This window comes from Gavia stellata, chromosome 17 (assembly GCF_030936135.1).
Source record: "Gavia stellata isolate bGavSte3 chromosome 17, bGavSte3.hap2, whole genome shotgun sequence".
NCBI lineage: Eukaryota > Metazoa > Chordata > Aves > Gaviiformes > Gaviidae > Gavia > Gavia stellata.
The window spans coordinates 10,797,267-10,813,914 of NC_082610.1; the positions used below are offsets into that span (position 1 = coordinate 10,797,267).

The following is a 16,648-nucleotide window of genomic DNA, read 5'->3' on the forward strand; positions in this document are numbered from 1 at the left end:
CCATAAGATTTGGTGTTTTTTCATAACGGCCTAGAGCTGCTGCACCTCTATCACATAAATTAGGAATTATTAATGTGCTTAAAGGTCAGTCTAAATTTCTCCATCATGGTATAGCAACCCTTTCATATCCTGTCTGCAACCCTATGCATAGGAGATCTTCAGAAAAAAATTCTTATCCAAAATACTCCAGAAGTTTGCTGAGTACTAAATATTCAGACCCTGACTTAGTATTGCAGCTTTTAACAATTTAGGAATAAAAATCCTACTAAATAATGAATTTGGAGTATTTCAGTATTTGTTTAGCTTTGGGGTACCCAGAAAAACCTGGAGCCTGTTTACTATGTTCATCCTTGAACTGAGCATGGGGCACTGCGTTGTGATACAGATGATGTCAAACATCCGTACTACCTATAAAGCGATACACTTTGAGTAAGAAAATGGTACCAACTTGAACTTGCCTCAGAACATCAAATTATGAATTAGAGTGGTTCAGAAGCTGCCTCATAAGCAGCTCAGCTACTCACAACAAAGCACAGTATGTAACTAGAAGTGGTAAATTTGTTGCTCTAATATAAATCAGCTTCCTTGTAAGTCAGAGCCCAAAGGAGAGGTGTAAACTACATGCATCAGATGAAGACTGAAGGGGAATTCAGAGCCTGAAGTATTTAGACTGTCTGATATGGTCCTAAATGTTGGAGTTTTTTGCCTGTTTCTCTCCCGTTCTACATCTAATCTTTAATGCTCGCAGGCTCTTCCATCTCTGGTGGCAGTGAAGAGGAACTTGAGACAACTTTAAGGAAGTGGAATCTTTTGAATAATCCTCAAGGAGAATTATTTAAAACAGAGGTACTTAGTAAAGATGTTTTAGAAGCAAGTTCTGCTGTATATATGATTTTTTTGTATTGGTTTCTCTGTAGTTGCTGAAGTAACATAGATGAGGGTTTGTCCCTGGCTGAATTTTTGTGCCTCTTGGTATGGGCACTATAGATTCAGAGTCAGGCACTAGAGTTACAGGCTTGAAACTCTTATATTTTACATAGGCCTCTTCAGGAGATTTGTCACCAGCTATGCTCTCTCCAGTGCCACACAAAGCTATGGAAATCAGGTAAGACCTTTTTTCTTGTTTTTTGTGTGGATTGTCCTAAATCTGTATTATTTAATCTGTTTAACTGTTGGCATCTTGTCTTGCCTGTTCTTGGCTTTGTAATAACTGTTGGGTAGTTGTGAAAGCAGTGTTTGCCATGGGAGTTTACAATACTTAGTTGTATAAGGTTTGAATTACAGGAATAAGTTTGCACTTTTATATATCAGAAGATATATGTATTGTAGTATTAAACCAGAATATTTTATTCTGATTTAAAGTGGAAGCATTCCAGTATTTTCAACTAATTTAACCTCTCCACAAGAAGAATCTTTGGAAATCATAAATAGGTAAGAATGAGTAACTTTCACTGAAATGTAAAACATACAGCCAGAAGTTTTTTTATAATTCTGCCTTCTTCCATTTTTAAAATCTTTTTAAAAGCCCTTAATGTTGCACAGTGTCCACAGAGAGTTATTACTGTCTACTTTTGCTTGTTAAGAGCTTCTAAAAAGTATTCTATAGATACAAGGTTTAAAACTGCACATTGCACCATGTTGGCTTTCATTGTTGATCAAAGGATGTCTTGTTGCTGTTTCTGACATCATCTATTGCAGTTCCCAATACTATGAGTTTTAGGCTAAAACTGTAACAAAAGAAATGAATCTTATATGCAGACATTATGTGATATATACAGCCATCATATGATACAGTTGTGGCATATGCAAACATACTATGTTGTATTAACTGTTGCTTTCTTGCCTGTCATTATTTTAAGGGTTCCACAGAAAAAAAAGTCAAGTAGTTTAGAAGACTTGCAGAGTGAATCCCTGGAAAAGGTTGGTTTATTTGTAATCACAATTTCTGGTGTTTAATATAATGACTAAAAGATAAAGGTCAAGTATATTCTTTTTGTTTCACATACAGTAACCCTAACCACCACTAACATTGTATGTGGGGGAAAAAAAACCCTAATGATAAAACAGTTCAGGTTCTTTTTTAACCCCATTGCCAGGCTTAGAGTAAACGAACTAGATGACACACCCATTGTACACATCCTCAAATTCAGCTTTTCAGCTGAAAGAAAAATATTTAAGAGAAATACAACAAATAATGTTAATGAGGAGTCAGTTTGTTGAACTGCAGTATTATTTTGTTTATAGGTAAGTGTTTTTAAAATAATTTTGACTTCCAAATTGCTAAAAATGTTAAGGCAGCAAATCCTGAAAGTGATTTAAATATTGGGACTGGGTATTTCCACATAAGATTCCTTTTTGAGTGTTTGCATGTAAATATGAGTATCGCTCCTTAAATGAGACTTCTGATATAAATGGCATTCCCAAAGATGGTAGTGATGCTGCCTTAATTAAAACAGCAGGAGCACTGTTACTAATTCAAAGGCTTAATTCCGTACCAGAATAAAGACTTCCCAACTTACAAATCTCATTACATTATGGTCCAGAGGCTTATTTTGTCATTATGGACACTGAAATTTTTCTGCACTTGTAATTACGCTTTGTGAGACTGTTATTGACACCTTCTATACTCAAAGTAGGCTTAATACTAGATTACCCACACCCGGTAATGCCATTTAAAATGGTTACTAGTAATATGATTGTTCCAGTTCTTCAAATTTTCTTAAATTCTTCTTAAATCTCTGAATATGACAGTGACCAAACAGAATGTTTGAAATTTGTGTTGCACTCATTTGATTGTGGTCGTATGTGTGACAAATCAATTCAGAACTAACGTTTCATTCCATGGGGAATTTATGAAGGTCTGTTCTCTTTTCGTAACTTTTCTTTTCCCATCTTAAATTCAAAAACTTGTCTCTGTGATATGATGTGATAAGGCCGTACCTACGTATTTAGGCTGTAAATCTGCTCTATCTGTGAAATCAGAGTCTATAGAGGAACAAGAAACTACCAAGGATGTGAGAGAATTGTAGCAAGCCAGCCCCCTGTTCAGCAAGGCATTTAAATTGTATGCCCTAATTTAGGCATGAGGCTTCTTAGTGAAATAAATGAGACCTTCCTATGTGTATGGGCGAGTGGCTAAATGTGAATTAGTTACAACCAAAACTAAGGCCAAGAAAACTTGTTCTGCTGACTCAGCATGACAAGACTTTGATTCTTTCATTGAGTCCAAAAGAACCTGTGCTAGCAGCACTGTTTACTGGAACTATTCTACTTTGCACAAAACTCAAATTCCAATTACATCCAGCAATAATAATAAAATAAAACACATTGGTGTCTCTGACCTAGCTGTGCTGGTATTTTTATCACTTCATTTCTATCACAGCTCTTTATAATTTCAGTTGGATACATACAGTATTGTGTATGTTCTTTTTTTATGTCAGTCATTTTCATATTGTTTTAACTGTTAAACAACTATTATGTTCCTAACTTAAAGTAAGTCTAAAGGGACCACTCAGAAGCCTGAAAATAGGAAAATTATTTTGATCACAACAGAACCTAAACAGGGCCCAAATTTTGTAGAGTGGTTTGAACAAACACGTTTAGTATTAAATATTCTATTGAAATGAAATGAAAACAGACCTTGTAATACATTGTCAATGCATTAAGTACCATCACTATAGTAATAAGACTACAATTGATGTTCTGTGTATGTATGTTAATACTAACATTTGTCTGTTGCTTTTTTCCATAAAACTTTGAAATTACCCTCCCTGCAACTCCGTAGTATGTAGACGGAAAACCAGTACAGCCTGTTGTAGAACAAGAGGTATATTAACTGTAAACTCTCTTAACATTTATCTGTTGTGATGTGCTGTGATGGTATGGCTGTGTTTTCATTTTATATTCATTTTCTTTTTAAAATGTTTGCATAGTTCAAGTACCAACAAACTCTGAGACCACGGGTAAGGATTTGAGAGGGAAATCTTTTTTTTTTTTTTTATCTAAAAGCTTTTATGTGAGGTTAAAAGCTGAAGTCAATCAATTTCAGAAAATACAGTGCTAATGTTATAAGCAGTTTCTCTACTCATCTAATTTTTGGTACAAGTCAGGATGTACTCCTGCAGTTGCCAAAACAGGAGCAGGGGTTGAGAAAATGAGGAATCTGGACTGCAGTTACAGTATCACAAGGATCCCTTTAGACATTGAAATAAGCATAGATAAACCAGTGGTTATCTCATTAAATATTTCATGTATCATCCTGTCACAGACAATGTTTTAAATGTTTTAAAACAATTTTGTTAGAATGGGGTTACTAATTAGGAGCATACTATATGCTTCTATATACTATATGTTTTGCATATTTTCAGTACAAAGTTTTTCTACACAACCTTCTTTCTGATACTGAAACATTTACCAATACGAGCTTATTCCAAAGCACACACTGAATGTACACCACTCCCACTAATGTCAATTGGAGTTGCGTGTTCATTGCTTCTCTGGAAAAGCCTCTATATTCCTATAGTTTTGACAGTTGTGGGATATACATTTTTGTCTAGAGTGATGGCTTCTTCATCTTTTCGTTTGGATTCAGTATTGAAGAGGTCTCAACATGCCGCTTCCAAAACTGTAGAGAAGTACCTCTGTGAAAAGCATACTTTGGCTGGAAAAGTACCTTGTTAGGCTCAAAACTATCAGATTTATATGCAAGTTCTAATCTGCCCTTGTACAAGAAGCAAGATCCCCAAGTAGCTGATCACTGAAAAATTGAATGCGAGGAAAATTAAGAGATACTCTATTTTTAGCTAACCCGACATACCAGCTCTCTTTCAATACAATATACGGAGACTTTGAGGACCACCTCTTGAGAGCTGTTGCTAGAGGAAGGTCCTCCCAGCATAAGTAATGTCACTGATGCTAGTGACACTGTGTACATGTACCATAGCTGCAGGCAAGCATACGTTAGGCTCTATGTTAGCCTGATGTGGACAAAAATTGGACAGTCAGCAGCCATTCAGACTTGCCCTAAAATACAGCTCAGTCTGCTTTTTTTTTTCCCAACATATATCAAAAGTACACCTTGTGCTTAGATACTGTAATAGAGTTGGCAATTATATATTTAGCTATCATTATTTCTTTTAAAACCTCACATTTGTAATGTTATCTGTACAAAGAGATCTTAATTCTTACAAAAGTGAAATTTCTGTAGCCTAACTTCATTGTTGATTCTTTTACTGTTATTAACGGTGGCGGGCAAATATGTTTGACCAAATTTGAGTTATACAAATACTTCTGGCTTAGATTCCAGCGAGGTACAATTGTGAGGCAGAAACATAGACAGTCTGGTGAAATACAGAGGGAAAAATTCAGAGAGCAAAGAATGGGCTGAGTAGTAACTAAATGCGTTCCTGGCACTATCAAAGTTGACCTTGGAAGGACCAAATTATTATATAGTGCCAGGGTTTAAGGGGAAAGGGAGACAGCTAGAAAAATTCTTATGACGAAACCACATAATATTCAATATAAGTTATATTTTACTGTAATGTACAGTCTGGCTGAAGTGGAAGAGGGGTATATGAGGGAAGAGAAGGCTGTGTGTTAGCAAGAAAAATTCATTAGCTGACTACTGGATTTAAATTGAAATATCTGTAAGAAAGAACATGGAGGGAGTGGTGTCATTTTTGAACCATGAACTTCAAATACTTTTCTTAACTTTTAAAATATTGTGTAGTGGATTGCAAATGCTATGAGTGATGTGATTTTTTTTTTTTTTAATTTATTTATTTTATTTTTCCCTCTTTAAAAAAAAAAAAAGAGTAAGCCACTTGTGAAAGGCAGCAAGTATCAAACCTTGCCAGGGAAGCTGCCTCGACCCTTACAGAATGGAGAGCAGGGAACATATAATTCGCCGGATGGGTGTGGCATGAACGACAAGGAGGACAACAGCGTCTTGGGCCTAAGTATGTATCCACGCCTCTCTCAGAGGGTGACGTAGAAAGGAAAAAAGCAAACTGTCTTGAGGAATTGAGACATAACATGGTATATAATCTGCTGTGTCAGAACAATGGACTGTGATGTTCACATGATTCAGTGAGGGAAAGTTCGACTTTTTTTTTTTTAACAATGTACTGGAGAGTCAAGGATGGTTTTAAGTTTGAGCGTTCTTTTCTGTTGCACTCGATTATATAATTTGCTGGCATCACTGATAGCACAAGTAATGAAGAGACGCTGTTTTGGAGATTGTGGGGAGAGCATTCTGAAAGTCAACAAATCTGTAACTAAAAGTTGGAACTTTTATAGATGCAAACATATTGACAATATGAATAAGTAGTATTTTTTTCAGACACACTTTCAATGCTCCCCTGAGTTTCCTGATCTGTTTTCTTAAAAAAACAAGCAAGCAAACAAAAATGCACAGCTAAGTACATCAATACTTTTAAAAAATGTACACTAGACTGGTGTGTTAAAACAAACCATGGATATGTTGACAAAAAGTATTACAGTGAAGCACAGAACCAGGTAATTGCCAAGGACTGAAGAGCTTGGGAGCTCAGGCAAAAGAGTATCCCTTGCGATTTTGTAGTGTCCTGCACTTTAGAAGTTGAGGTGGGGGTTTTTCTGGTTGGTTGGGGTTTTTTTGTGTTGTTGTCTTCTTTTTTTTTAAGGCCTCATGGTCCTAAAAGCTGCTAGGGTACTGTAGTTCCAAGATTTCAATAGGCTGTGGGTTGTTTAGGTTTTTTTTAAAGAGTTTTTCTGTGATTGCAACATTGTAGGCAATGCATGAGCCATGCTATTATGTCTGTAACTGCAGGATTATACAAGGATGGGTGATCTTGTAAAGCAAAATGTTCTTTTTCTAGAAAAAAGCAATGACTCCTTAAATACACTGAATTAACAGAATTTTTTATGCAGGTTGGTTTGTTTCAGGTATGTGCAGTAACTCATTACACCTCCAATTCTGTATTTCAGAGGAATTTGGTATCATCTTAGACATTGCTTCATTTCAGATGTTTTGCAGGCTTTATGGAGCTCTGTAGTATATGCTTAATGTGTTAAAATTGTCTAAGAATAGTTAAAAAACTCCCACAACAGATAAATGATCATCCCTATCTATTTAAGATGACCTGTATGGAATTCCTGGGGCCTGTGCACACCAATGCATATTCACTTTCATGTCAAGCCTAACTGCTTCTTTTCTTTTTATTTCTGCTTTTAATGCTTAGCTTACTACTTTGCTCTTCTGTAACTTTATTTTGCTGGTGTTTTATATCTTCTTTGCTTCTTCATCTGGCTTTCTGCTTCTTGGGATGACTGAAGATCGCATCAGGAGTGTCAGTGCACCAGTGTTAGGTACTGTATCCAAACAAGATGCAACTTTTACATGAATTTTGCTGCTTAGTTTTTTCCTTTCCTTTTTCCCTCCTTTTCTCTTCTCTATGAAATACTAATACCAAGTGGGCCATCCAGATTGAATTCCTTAAGTGCAGTACTGAAATGAAGTAACAGCTTTTGCTGTATGGCATTTGGATGGGATATTTTTTTAAAATACTATTCTTTGTTTCATTCTGTTTTCACTGAAGTCAACAGAAAAATTCCCACTGATTTTGATGGTATTAAGAATATGCAAGGCAAGAGACTGAAGAGTCTGCTTCAGTCTGAAGACGTTGAATTAATGAAAATAATGTATTTAAATACAAATGACCAAAACAACAATACTATTTTACCCAACGTTTTATTATTTTCTTTTTTGTATCAAATGTACAGCTACTATTTTTTTCACCTTCTAAGCATGGGGTTTTACACAAGAACAATTTTATAGATATCTTTACTTTTTTTATTATGGTCTGCATTTAAGCATTAGTCTCCCAGATAACAACTTTGTTAATAATTAGTATAAAATGTGGCTATTACTGTTCTGAACCCAGGAGAAACAGAGAATGTGGATGGTACAGTAGTCACAGATGACCTTTCACCTCTTTCTTCGGGAACGGATTCAGGTCCACTATCTCCATTGTCTCCAGAAAACAGAAAGAGTCCAAAAGGGATCAAGAAAATCTGGGGAAAGTAAGATTTTATTTATTTATTTATTTATTTTTAGTTCCCTGTCAAAGCATTTTGGCTGAGAATGAATCCAGTTCTCAGCAAAAGCTACAATATCTACAGCAAGAATAAAGTAGAATTCAGGAAAAGGAGAGAAAGCAAGATGTGATTGCACCGGTGTGTCTCTATGTACACATGGGCGTAGAAAAATGGATGGTAGTGTTCACAGTGTCATGCTGTTGGAGGAAATAATACACTCTGCTGTCTTGTTATAATGCTAATAATCTAGAATGCCAACAGTTCCATTAGCTATGAAAAATTAAATGGTAGCAAGTTGTTGATTACAGAAGCCATCAGGTGCAAAATGAGAGAAAACAAGAAACAAAAAGCAGGGGGACTGAGTTTTATTGTGTTTGCTTTATGTGCTTCAGGACAGCAGACATTTATGAGACTGTCCTCCAGTGTGGATTATTACTTGGGTTGAAGGGTTATGCCTGCTCTGCAGAGCTTTTTTCTTTCCTCAGTTAGGTCTAGACAGCACTTGCCTGGAACAATTTCAGCTACCACTTGAATGAGATGTTTGTGGTTTACAGGAAGATTAATACAGCTTCTAGTTGTCATTATAGATTCCATATGAAACAAACATTCTCTGTTGCAAGCTAATAGTACTATCTTGGCACTCTTGTCTTGAAAGAATAAGAAGAACTCAGTCAGGTAACTTCCCTGCAGACGACCTTGGTTTGGCAGAGTTTCGAAGAGGTGGTCTCCGTGCAACAGCTGGACCTCGGTTATCCCGATCAAAGGAAACCAAAGGCCAGAAAAGGTGATGGTTCCTTCTTTACCTTGAACAGCATGTTATGCGGTATTGTTAAATGTGCTGAACATCCAAACCGTCCTCTTGAGAAATACATTTTTCTTCCCAACATACTTCATTACAGGTGGAATTCCACAACTGGAAAGAATTTCTCTGGTAGAAAATGTATCCTGAGTAGCTCGCCTATGTGCGCTCCTTAAACTGCAGGTTGCAGCACTAGCCGTTTGTTGGGAGTGTCAAAAATTTCACCTTGTTAAAGAAGAAAACTTATCATCATCTCCTATGAAAATATCTGCAAAGTTATGCAATTCCCTTTTTCCTCTTTTCAAATAGAAAATGGGAAATTCTTATTCAACCCCCCTGCCCCTCCTCTACTGTTCACAAGTTGAGGCTGGGCAGCCAAATTAACAGGACGCTAGTACCATGATATATACTGCGAGGATGGCTGTTGGCTTTTACTATTGCACAGAGCAGTAGTACTGCCTCTGGCACATAATGAGCTTTCAGATAGTAACCATAATTCTTTCCTTTAAGATTTTTTTCAAACATTTCTTGTACTTTTCAGTGACTACAATGCTCCGTTTGCTCAGTGGAGCACTGAAAGAGTTTGTAACTGGCTTGAGGACTTTGGTCTCGGTCAGTATGTCATTTTTGCACGGCAGTGGGTGACTTCAGGCCATACGCTGTTAACTGCGACACCTCAGGACATGGAAAAGGTAATAATCTGTAACTGTTTCTCTCAAGCAACCGTACACATTGATTTTGTACAACCAGACCCCTTCAAACAATTGGCAGTTCTACCTTTCTGAAATATGTAGTATCCATTTTTGTAGCTACCTAATGAAATGAAAAGAGCCAGAGGCAAGGCAAACTATTTGTTAATGGTTATTGTTGCAGGAGATGGGAATAAAGCATCCACTGCACAGGAAGAAATTGGTTTTGGCCATTAAATCAATAAATGCAAAACAAGATGAGAAGTCTGCACAACTCGATCATATCTGGGTGACACGTAAGTGTTTGAACTGTCATGGAATTGTTTGGAAAGGAATTTCCCCCACCCCTATGGATGGGTGGCCTGATACATATACAGCTACACAGCATGACCTTCCAAGGGGAACTCTGTCATTCAGATTGCAGGGAAGTAAATGAGGGGGCTCAGTCTAGCAAGAGCTACATTATGCTGCAGAAAGTACGTGCTCAGTCACACACTGTATGCAAAATATCACGGGAGTATTGTGGACAAAGCTGTTTGGTGGGAATTGCTTTTAGGCTTCTGGTAAGAGGCTCTCCTTTGGCAAGGTGAATAGGTAGAACAATCTACCTGAATGCCAAGAAGCCAGCCCAGACAAGAAGGGGAGAAGGGCTTCGTTCTCACTGATCTGGATTTGGGTACACTACTGTTCTTGTATCTGCAGGATGGCTTGATGATATTGGTTTACCTCAGTACAAAGACCAGTTTCATGAATCCAGAGTTGATGGGAGAATGTTGCAGTTCTTAACAGTGGTAAGCTAAAATCCTTTCTCCTCCGTTTAACCAAACTTAACTTCAGAATGAGCAAAGAATTTTAGAATTTTCCTTTGAAAGTGGGTCGTTAAAGAATTTTTTGCCAGACAGAAATAGCGCCACTAGTAACTCATTTGTGTTGTCTAGTGCACAATTACTATTAGTAAGGTACATAAAATAAGTAATAGGGTATGTTATAGTTAACTTCTGCAAAGTCTGTCTTTCATATCATACAGCACACCACAATTAAAGGTTAAATGACCTATTCAGCACGCAGCTTCTGGAGGGTGTTGTTCTCCACACCAAGTTAGCAACAATATTCAGTAAACTAAACATAAGCAGCAAATCCAGTAATTTGTACAGCTTTGACCACATTAGCAGCAAACCATGCACTACACCTAGCCACTATGTTTTCTTACAGTTTCCCTGCCCAGGTGTGGATAATTAAGTACTTGGTTTTGTTAACTGTGCTGTGAAAAAAATGCCTAATTTAGCTGTTGTCAAAAGCACAGCCTTGTCAACAAAGGCTCCTTAAACAGTGTAATAGAAGCAATGTCCCCAGTATTCCATGGTTAGTGTGTGTTGGTAGCTGCAGTGATCCTACCCACAACACTATCTTAGCCTGATCAGAAACAGTTAAAATATTTTAAAATTATCCATGAGCCAGGATTTTACTTAATAGCCTACAAGCTCTCCTTCATTTTTTAGCCAGGTCTTGCTATGTTGCAATATTTAAAAAAAAAAAAAAGGGGCAAAAACCCAAAAACAACAAAAAAACCCCACCCCATTCCCCCCACTAAACAACCCTCTTTAAAAATATAAACTTTAATTAATTTTACCTAAACCATAGTTACTGTGGTTTATATAAAACTACAAAGCAAGCTTAAAATCTTTCTTCCTGGGGAAAGTACCTGTTTTGGTATGTATTCTGTGCCACTTAAAAGGCTCTCTCTTTTACAGAATGACCTTCTTTTTCTGAAAGTCACCAGCCAGCTGCATCATCTGAGTATTAAATGTGCCATTCATGTGCTCCATGTCAATGGTTTTAACCCCCACTGTCTACGCAGGAGACCAGTTGAGGAGGTAAAAGAATGTTTAAGTAAATTAATTTAAACAAGCACTAATTACCTGATTCCAGCCAAAGGGGATAGAAGGTTAGCAGTGTACAATGATACAGTAGAATTACTGCTACTAGGGAATTGCATCTAAAGCAGTAGTTATGCTGCTTTCCAGCTCTGGAATGTAACGTCCTCACTGGTAATAAAAATCTACTCAGTCCTTAAGTGCTTGAGCCACTTACTAGTTGAATCTCATGCACCTCCCTTTGGAAATTATTTGCTTAGTTTAAAGAAGTTAATTCAATTCCAAGAGAATAAGTTGGAATGTTTTTTCTTTGCCTGTCTTAATTTTTAACTCTCAAAGACTGTAAGGTCTTTGCCTCACCTGGTCAGCATACCTTATTCTCTTAGTATTAAACCTGACAATAATGCTGTTCTCAAAATGCTCTTTTTTACACCCAGCATGTGTAATCTCTATTGTTATACTACTTGATGCAATATATGGGGTTTCATCTGTACTAGACTATGCCTGCTATCTCATCAGAGGATGTTTGTTTCAAAGAGGTCTTGAACAGAAACAATGTGTTAGAATCAGGGAAAAAAATACTGCTCTTTGAGGAAGAGGAGGAACGACGGTTTTATCTGAACTGAGGATACATATTGTGAACATGCAGTGACAATGCAGGCTGTATTGTCATCATCTTTTCTGGTTACTTTAACAGAATAACGTTTCGCCTTCTGAAGTGGTTCAGTGGTCCAATCATAGAGTGATGGAATGGCTCAGATCAGTCGATCTGGCAGAATATGCACCAAACCTTCGAGGAAGCGGAGTGCATGGTGGCCTGATTGTAAGAATTCTTTTTAACATTTTACTACATATCTACTAAAAATTGACAGACTGTAGTATAAAACATCTTTTGTCTGGTCTTTGTCAAGCAGGAGGAAAAAAATACTGACATTTGCAATATGACAGCATGATCAGGCCTTCTAAAGAGCCTCTTTATCTGATCCATGCATCTTAATTTTACAAAGGAAAACTAAAATAAAAAAGTAACTGCTACAACATTTTTTTATAATCAAAGCTGAGCTGTGCATGAGTGTTTAACAGCAGCACATTAAATAAAACCCCAAACTGTACCCTAGAAAAGTTACTTACTGATAAGGTATCACTGAGCGTTTCTTTGAGTGGTTTTAATAGAATTCTGAACCACAGTAAATAACCGTCCTGAACTCGCAGCAGTCTTACCAGAAATCAGGAATGACACTTTCTTAATTCTAAACATTCCGAACTATTTGCAGCTTAGTAAAGTCAGAGTTCTGAAATACCGTGATTGTAGTGCAGTAGAAGTTTTGCAGAAAGGAAATAGGAAAAAATTGTGCTAAGATTAAGTTTTACTGCTGTAACTGAGAGTATAAAGTAGAGCAGAAAATTCTGAAAACAAATTTGTTCAATCCAAACAAATGTAAGGTTCGATAATAAATATAATTAGGTATTTGCCTGTTCACGCTCTGCACTTCTTAGTGCCTACTTGCATGTATTTCCCATTCAAACCCTAGTGAGTATCATATCGCGAGTGAGTTATAAAAGGTCTAATGTAAATAGATAGATAGCTTCATAAGAATGAGAAATCTCTCTGATAAGTACTGGTTTACTATTGCAAATATTTAACCATACAAAAAAAAAAATATTCTGCCATTTTTTAACAGATTCTCGAACCTCGCTTCAATGGTGATACACTGGCAATGCTGCTGAACATTCCACCTCAAAAGACCCTGCTGCGACGCCACCTAACAACCAATTTTAATGTATTAATTGGACCAGAGGCACAGCAAGAAAAAAGAGAAATAACGGAGTCAACAGCATACACGCCCCTGACCACCACTGCCAAAGTTCGGGTATGTACTGCTTTTAAAAAGGAGATATTTCACAATTTCATACTTCCTCTCCCCTGTCTTATAAAGAAAATAAGGGGCAAACATGGGCAGGGAGAGGTCGGTTCTAGGAGGAGTGTTACATTTTCCTTAATTCTAGATAGCAAAACATTTAATTTGTATCTGTTTAAATCAGCTTCTGAAATAAGCATGCAATCCCTTCTGTCTTTTCTTCAAGGAACACTGTCTAAATGTATTTAAAATAAACTGTAACTCCCACTCTGAAAACCATTAAATTTATTTAGTTCAGAATCTACCTACTTTAAGGACTAGGCTATAGCAGTAAATCAGAAAGGAGAAGTTTTTTAATGTTTAAAGGACAACCCTATTTTTCTTACTTAAAACTTTTTGTTGTCTTATTTTAGCCAAAGAAACTTGGATTTTCACATTTTGGAAACTTAAGAAAGAAGAAATTTGATGAATCAACAGACTACATTTGTCCTATGGATACAAACCCAGCTGCTACGAATGGTAGTCAGAAAAACTATGGTGGATATAAAGGACTTAGTCCGTTTAGTGATAAGGAACTGGATCAGGTGGGACAGACAGACTGATGCCATTCTCATCTCATCCTCTCCATGCATTCCAAAGCTTGCAAATAACCAAATGTTAGCATATAACAAAATATTTGCTACATCCGCATGAACTCATTGAGAAATTATTGGCTATGGACACTGGAAAGAGTTCTGTAACTAAGAATGTCGGGTTAATTTTTTTAATCAACATCATAATAAACTCAGCCATCTTGCAAGCCCTTTTTCAGGAATATAACACCTTTACACTATGAACATTGATGTATTTTGACAATTAAGGTGGAGGTTGCAGTAAACACAAGACTTTTGTACTTCTAGCTTTCATAATCTCAGTAAGGTGCACTACTTTTTTCATTATCTTTATGGGTGCTTTTTAATGTAATAAATTTATTTGGACTAATTTGTACAAAACTATCAAGTTATATATTAAAGTACAACTGGATTGTATATTTTTAACAGACATTAATCGAAGAATCCAACTGAATTTTTCTTTTATTATGTACAGTGGGGAGTAGTTACGCTTAGACAGTATATGTGAAAACAATGCATCAGTAATGAACAAGATTATTAATAAACCAATACTTAAATAATTCACTTTTGTTATGTAGTAGTGAACTTGTGAATGAAACTGTATCCAGACATCATACAGACAAATTACGAAGACTAAAAATGGTCACATTTTATTCAACTTTGCTGTTGTGTAAAGGTATGTAAACCCTGAAAAATGGAGATCCTGGAGGCTTGTGTGAACTTTGGCAACACACAAGAGCCAGACAGAGGCAGCTGGGGTAAACTGTCCTATCTCCAGTGACCTTAAGTGAGATAAAACATTTTAAGCCTAATAAGAGAATGGTCACAAAATTGAAAGGACTAACTGTGAAAGTAATTTTTTCATTTGCATGGTTTACTGCATCTAACATCTCATTTGTGTTCATTATCTAACCATTGTCTTTTTCAATGTACACCTTAGCAAAAAAAGTACTGTTCCTAAGTAGGGACAATACCAAATCCTGACTATAATTTAGTACAGATGTCCACTTGCACAGTTAAGAGTTGCAAGTGAATGCATTAACTTTGAGCCAACAGCTCACACTATGCAGTTGTTTAAGCATTACAAAAATACTGGATTTTTCTCTAGGAGCACGGTCTTTCAATTAAGTATGAATGACTCCTGAGCACATGGTCATGCAGTGGAATCTCAATGCCCTAGAACTGATAACCTTTTTATGTAAGAATAGGTAGGACTGTATCATGAAGGACTCTTACCACTTGCCTGTGGAAGATGATTACCAGAAGTATAGTAAGTGTTACACCATCTGAAAATACTACTCTTCACTGATAGTATCAGTTAAGCTTTTTCTTTTCTTGTGTGAATTACAGCTCAAGTTTCATGGAATCAATCTTTCTTAATCAGAATTCACTCTTCCTATTGTTAAATGCATTGTCACATACCTTATAGCATGGAGGCATTTTTGTTAATGTGCAGAAATTGGAGCTTTTAAACATACCACAACTTCATTTGTCCAGGCGCAGATACCTCCCAAAGATGCATGCAGAGTGAATAAAATTGCACATACTGTCTGATTTGAACTAGTTCCTGAATACTTTTACAGATGGAACATTCAGAAGGAACAGTAATGCAAATAGGGGCTCTTTCTCAAGGCATAAGCCATCTTACGGTATGTACTAATTTCACTCTTGTTTTGAAGTCACAAATGTATTCTGCTAGAATTCAGTGAAAGTTGGTCATTGCTGGTGGGTAGTTAAAAATATGTAGGTCATTATTCTTGTTAAATACCTCTTTATAGCCTGGTTGTGCATTCACAGTGCAAAAAAACCCTGCATTTAAATTGCACTAGAAATTAAGTTTCGTTCAGGCCTATTTTAGAGTTCATGAAAACTTATCTTTTTGACCCAATGACAGATATTCATCCCCTTAAATGAAAACAATTCTTCAAAGATTTTGCAAGTAACCACCACTGAATGCCTCAGTCACAGCAAAGTCTAGCAAAGAGGTACAGACTTGAAAATTTACGTGAGCTAAAACTCTATGGAAAACAAAAAATAAAATCACTGTATTAATTCCTAACTCCATAGCAGCTAATTAAAAAAAACCAAAACAAAACAAGAAGTTGACTGAAGGGTATAATGAAGAATTACATAATATAGTTGAGTCACATGCCACACACACAATCTCCGTGAGAACTTCCTCAAGCAAATAATAGTTTACTTAAAGCTGCATTCAAGAAATTCCTTTTAATTTTATGTGGCTCTAACTCCCTCTGTTGTGAATCTGATCTCATTACAGTTGGATTTCTTTAACTACAGGCTGCTAACTGAACATGCTTACTCATTCATGTCTTGTTTTTTCAGACGATGCTAAGCCAAGATGAAATGCTGAATGACAGCAGATTTTTAACACCTACCTTTGAAGACTGGAGATGATGTTTCAACATGACCAAGAACAGTAACACCTCATGCCTGTCCCAGAGGGGTGGGCCAGGAGAAGCTTGATGCTGTGGTGCAGAAAAGCTTTACCTCTTTTCTGCCACTGAGACTTGCCACATAGTATTTAATATTGTCAATGTAGCAATGTGTTACAGGTAACTCTCCTCCGTGCTGTTTGCCATATTTCGTAATGTGAAATAGGTGTTGAGAGAGAAGTGGTACTCATATCCAGGGTCTGGAAAGCCAAGACTGGCAACATGTTTTACCCTTTTATTCAGTCATCTTTTACATGGTATGTTTATGTACTATTATATGAAAGATA

The 16,648-nt window shown here is 36.6% G+C and overlaps 1 protein-coding gene across 1 annotated transcript in view; it reads left to right on the forward strand.

The window, feature by feature from the left end:
• PPFIBP2 (PPFIA binding protein 2) overlaps positions 1-16,409 on the forward strand; it is an 88,610-nt gene extending 72,201 nt beyond the window's left edge. Inside the window, exons 11-28 of the mRNA XM_059825999.1 lie at positions 749-846; positions 1,041-1,105; positions 1,363-1,431; positions 1,860-1,920; positions 3,785-3,826; positions 5,813-5,957; positions 7,315-7,347; positions 7,923-8,061; positions 8,732-8,860; positions 9,417-9,567; positions 9,749-9,860; positions 10,267-10,355; positions 11,316-11,438; positions 12,136-12,261; positions 13,121-13,309; positions 13,711-13,881; positions 15,492-15,557; positions 16,252-16,409. Of these exons, the coding sequence (XP_059681982.1) occupies positions 749-846; positions 1,041-1,105; positions 1,363-1,431; positions 1,860-1,920; positions 3,785-3,826; positions 5,813-5,957; positions 7,315-7,347; positions 7,923-8,061; positions 8,732-8,860; positions 9,417-9,567; positions 9,749-9,860; positions 10,267-10,355; positions 11,316-11,438; positions 12,136-12,261; positions 13,121-13,309; positions 13,711-13,881; positions 15,492-15,557; positions 16,252-16,323 (1,880 nt within the window). The 3' untranslated portion in view covers positions 16,324-16,409. The remainder of the gene's footprint in view (positions 1-748; positions 847-1,040; positions 1,106-1,362; positions 1,432-1,859; positions 1,921-3,784; positions 3,827-5,812; positions 5,958-7,314; positions 7,348-7,922; positions 8,062-8,731; positions 8,861-9,416; positions 9,568-9,748; positions 9,861-10,266; positions 10,356-11,315; positions 11,439-12,135; positions 12,262-13,120; positions 13,310-13,710; positions 13,882-15,491; positions 15,558-16,251) is intronic.
• The last annotated feature ends 239 nt before the right edge of the window (positions 16,410-16,648 follow it).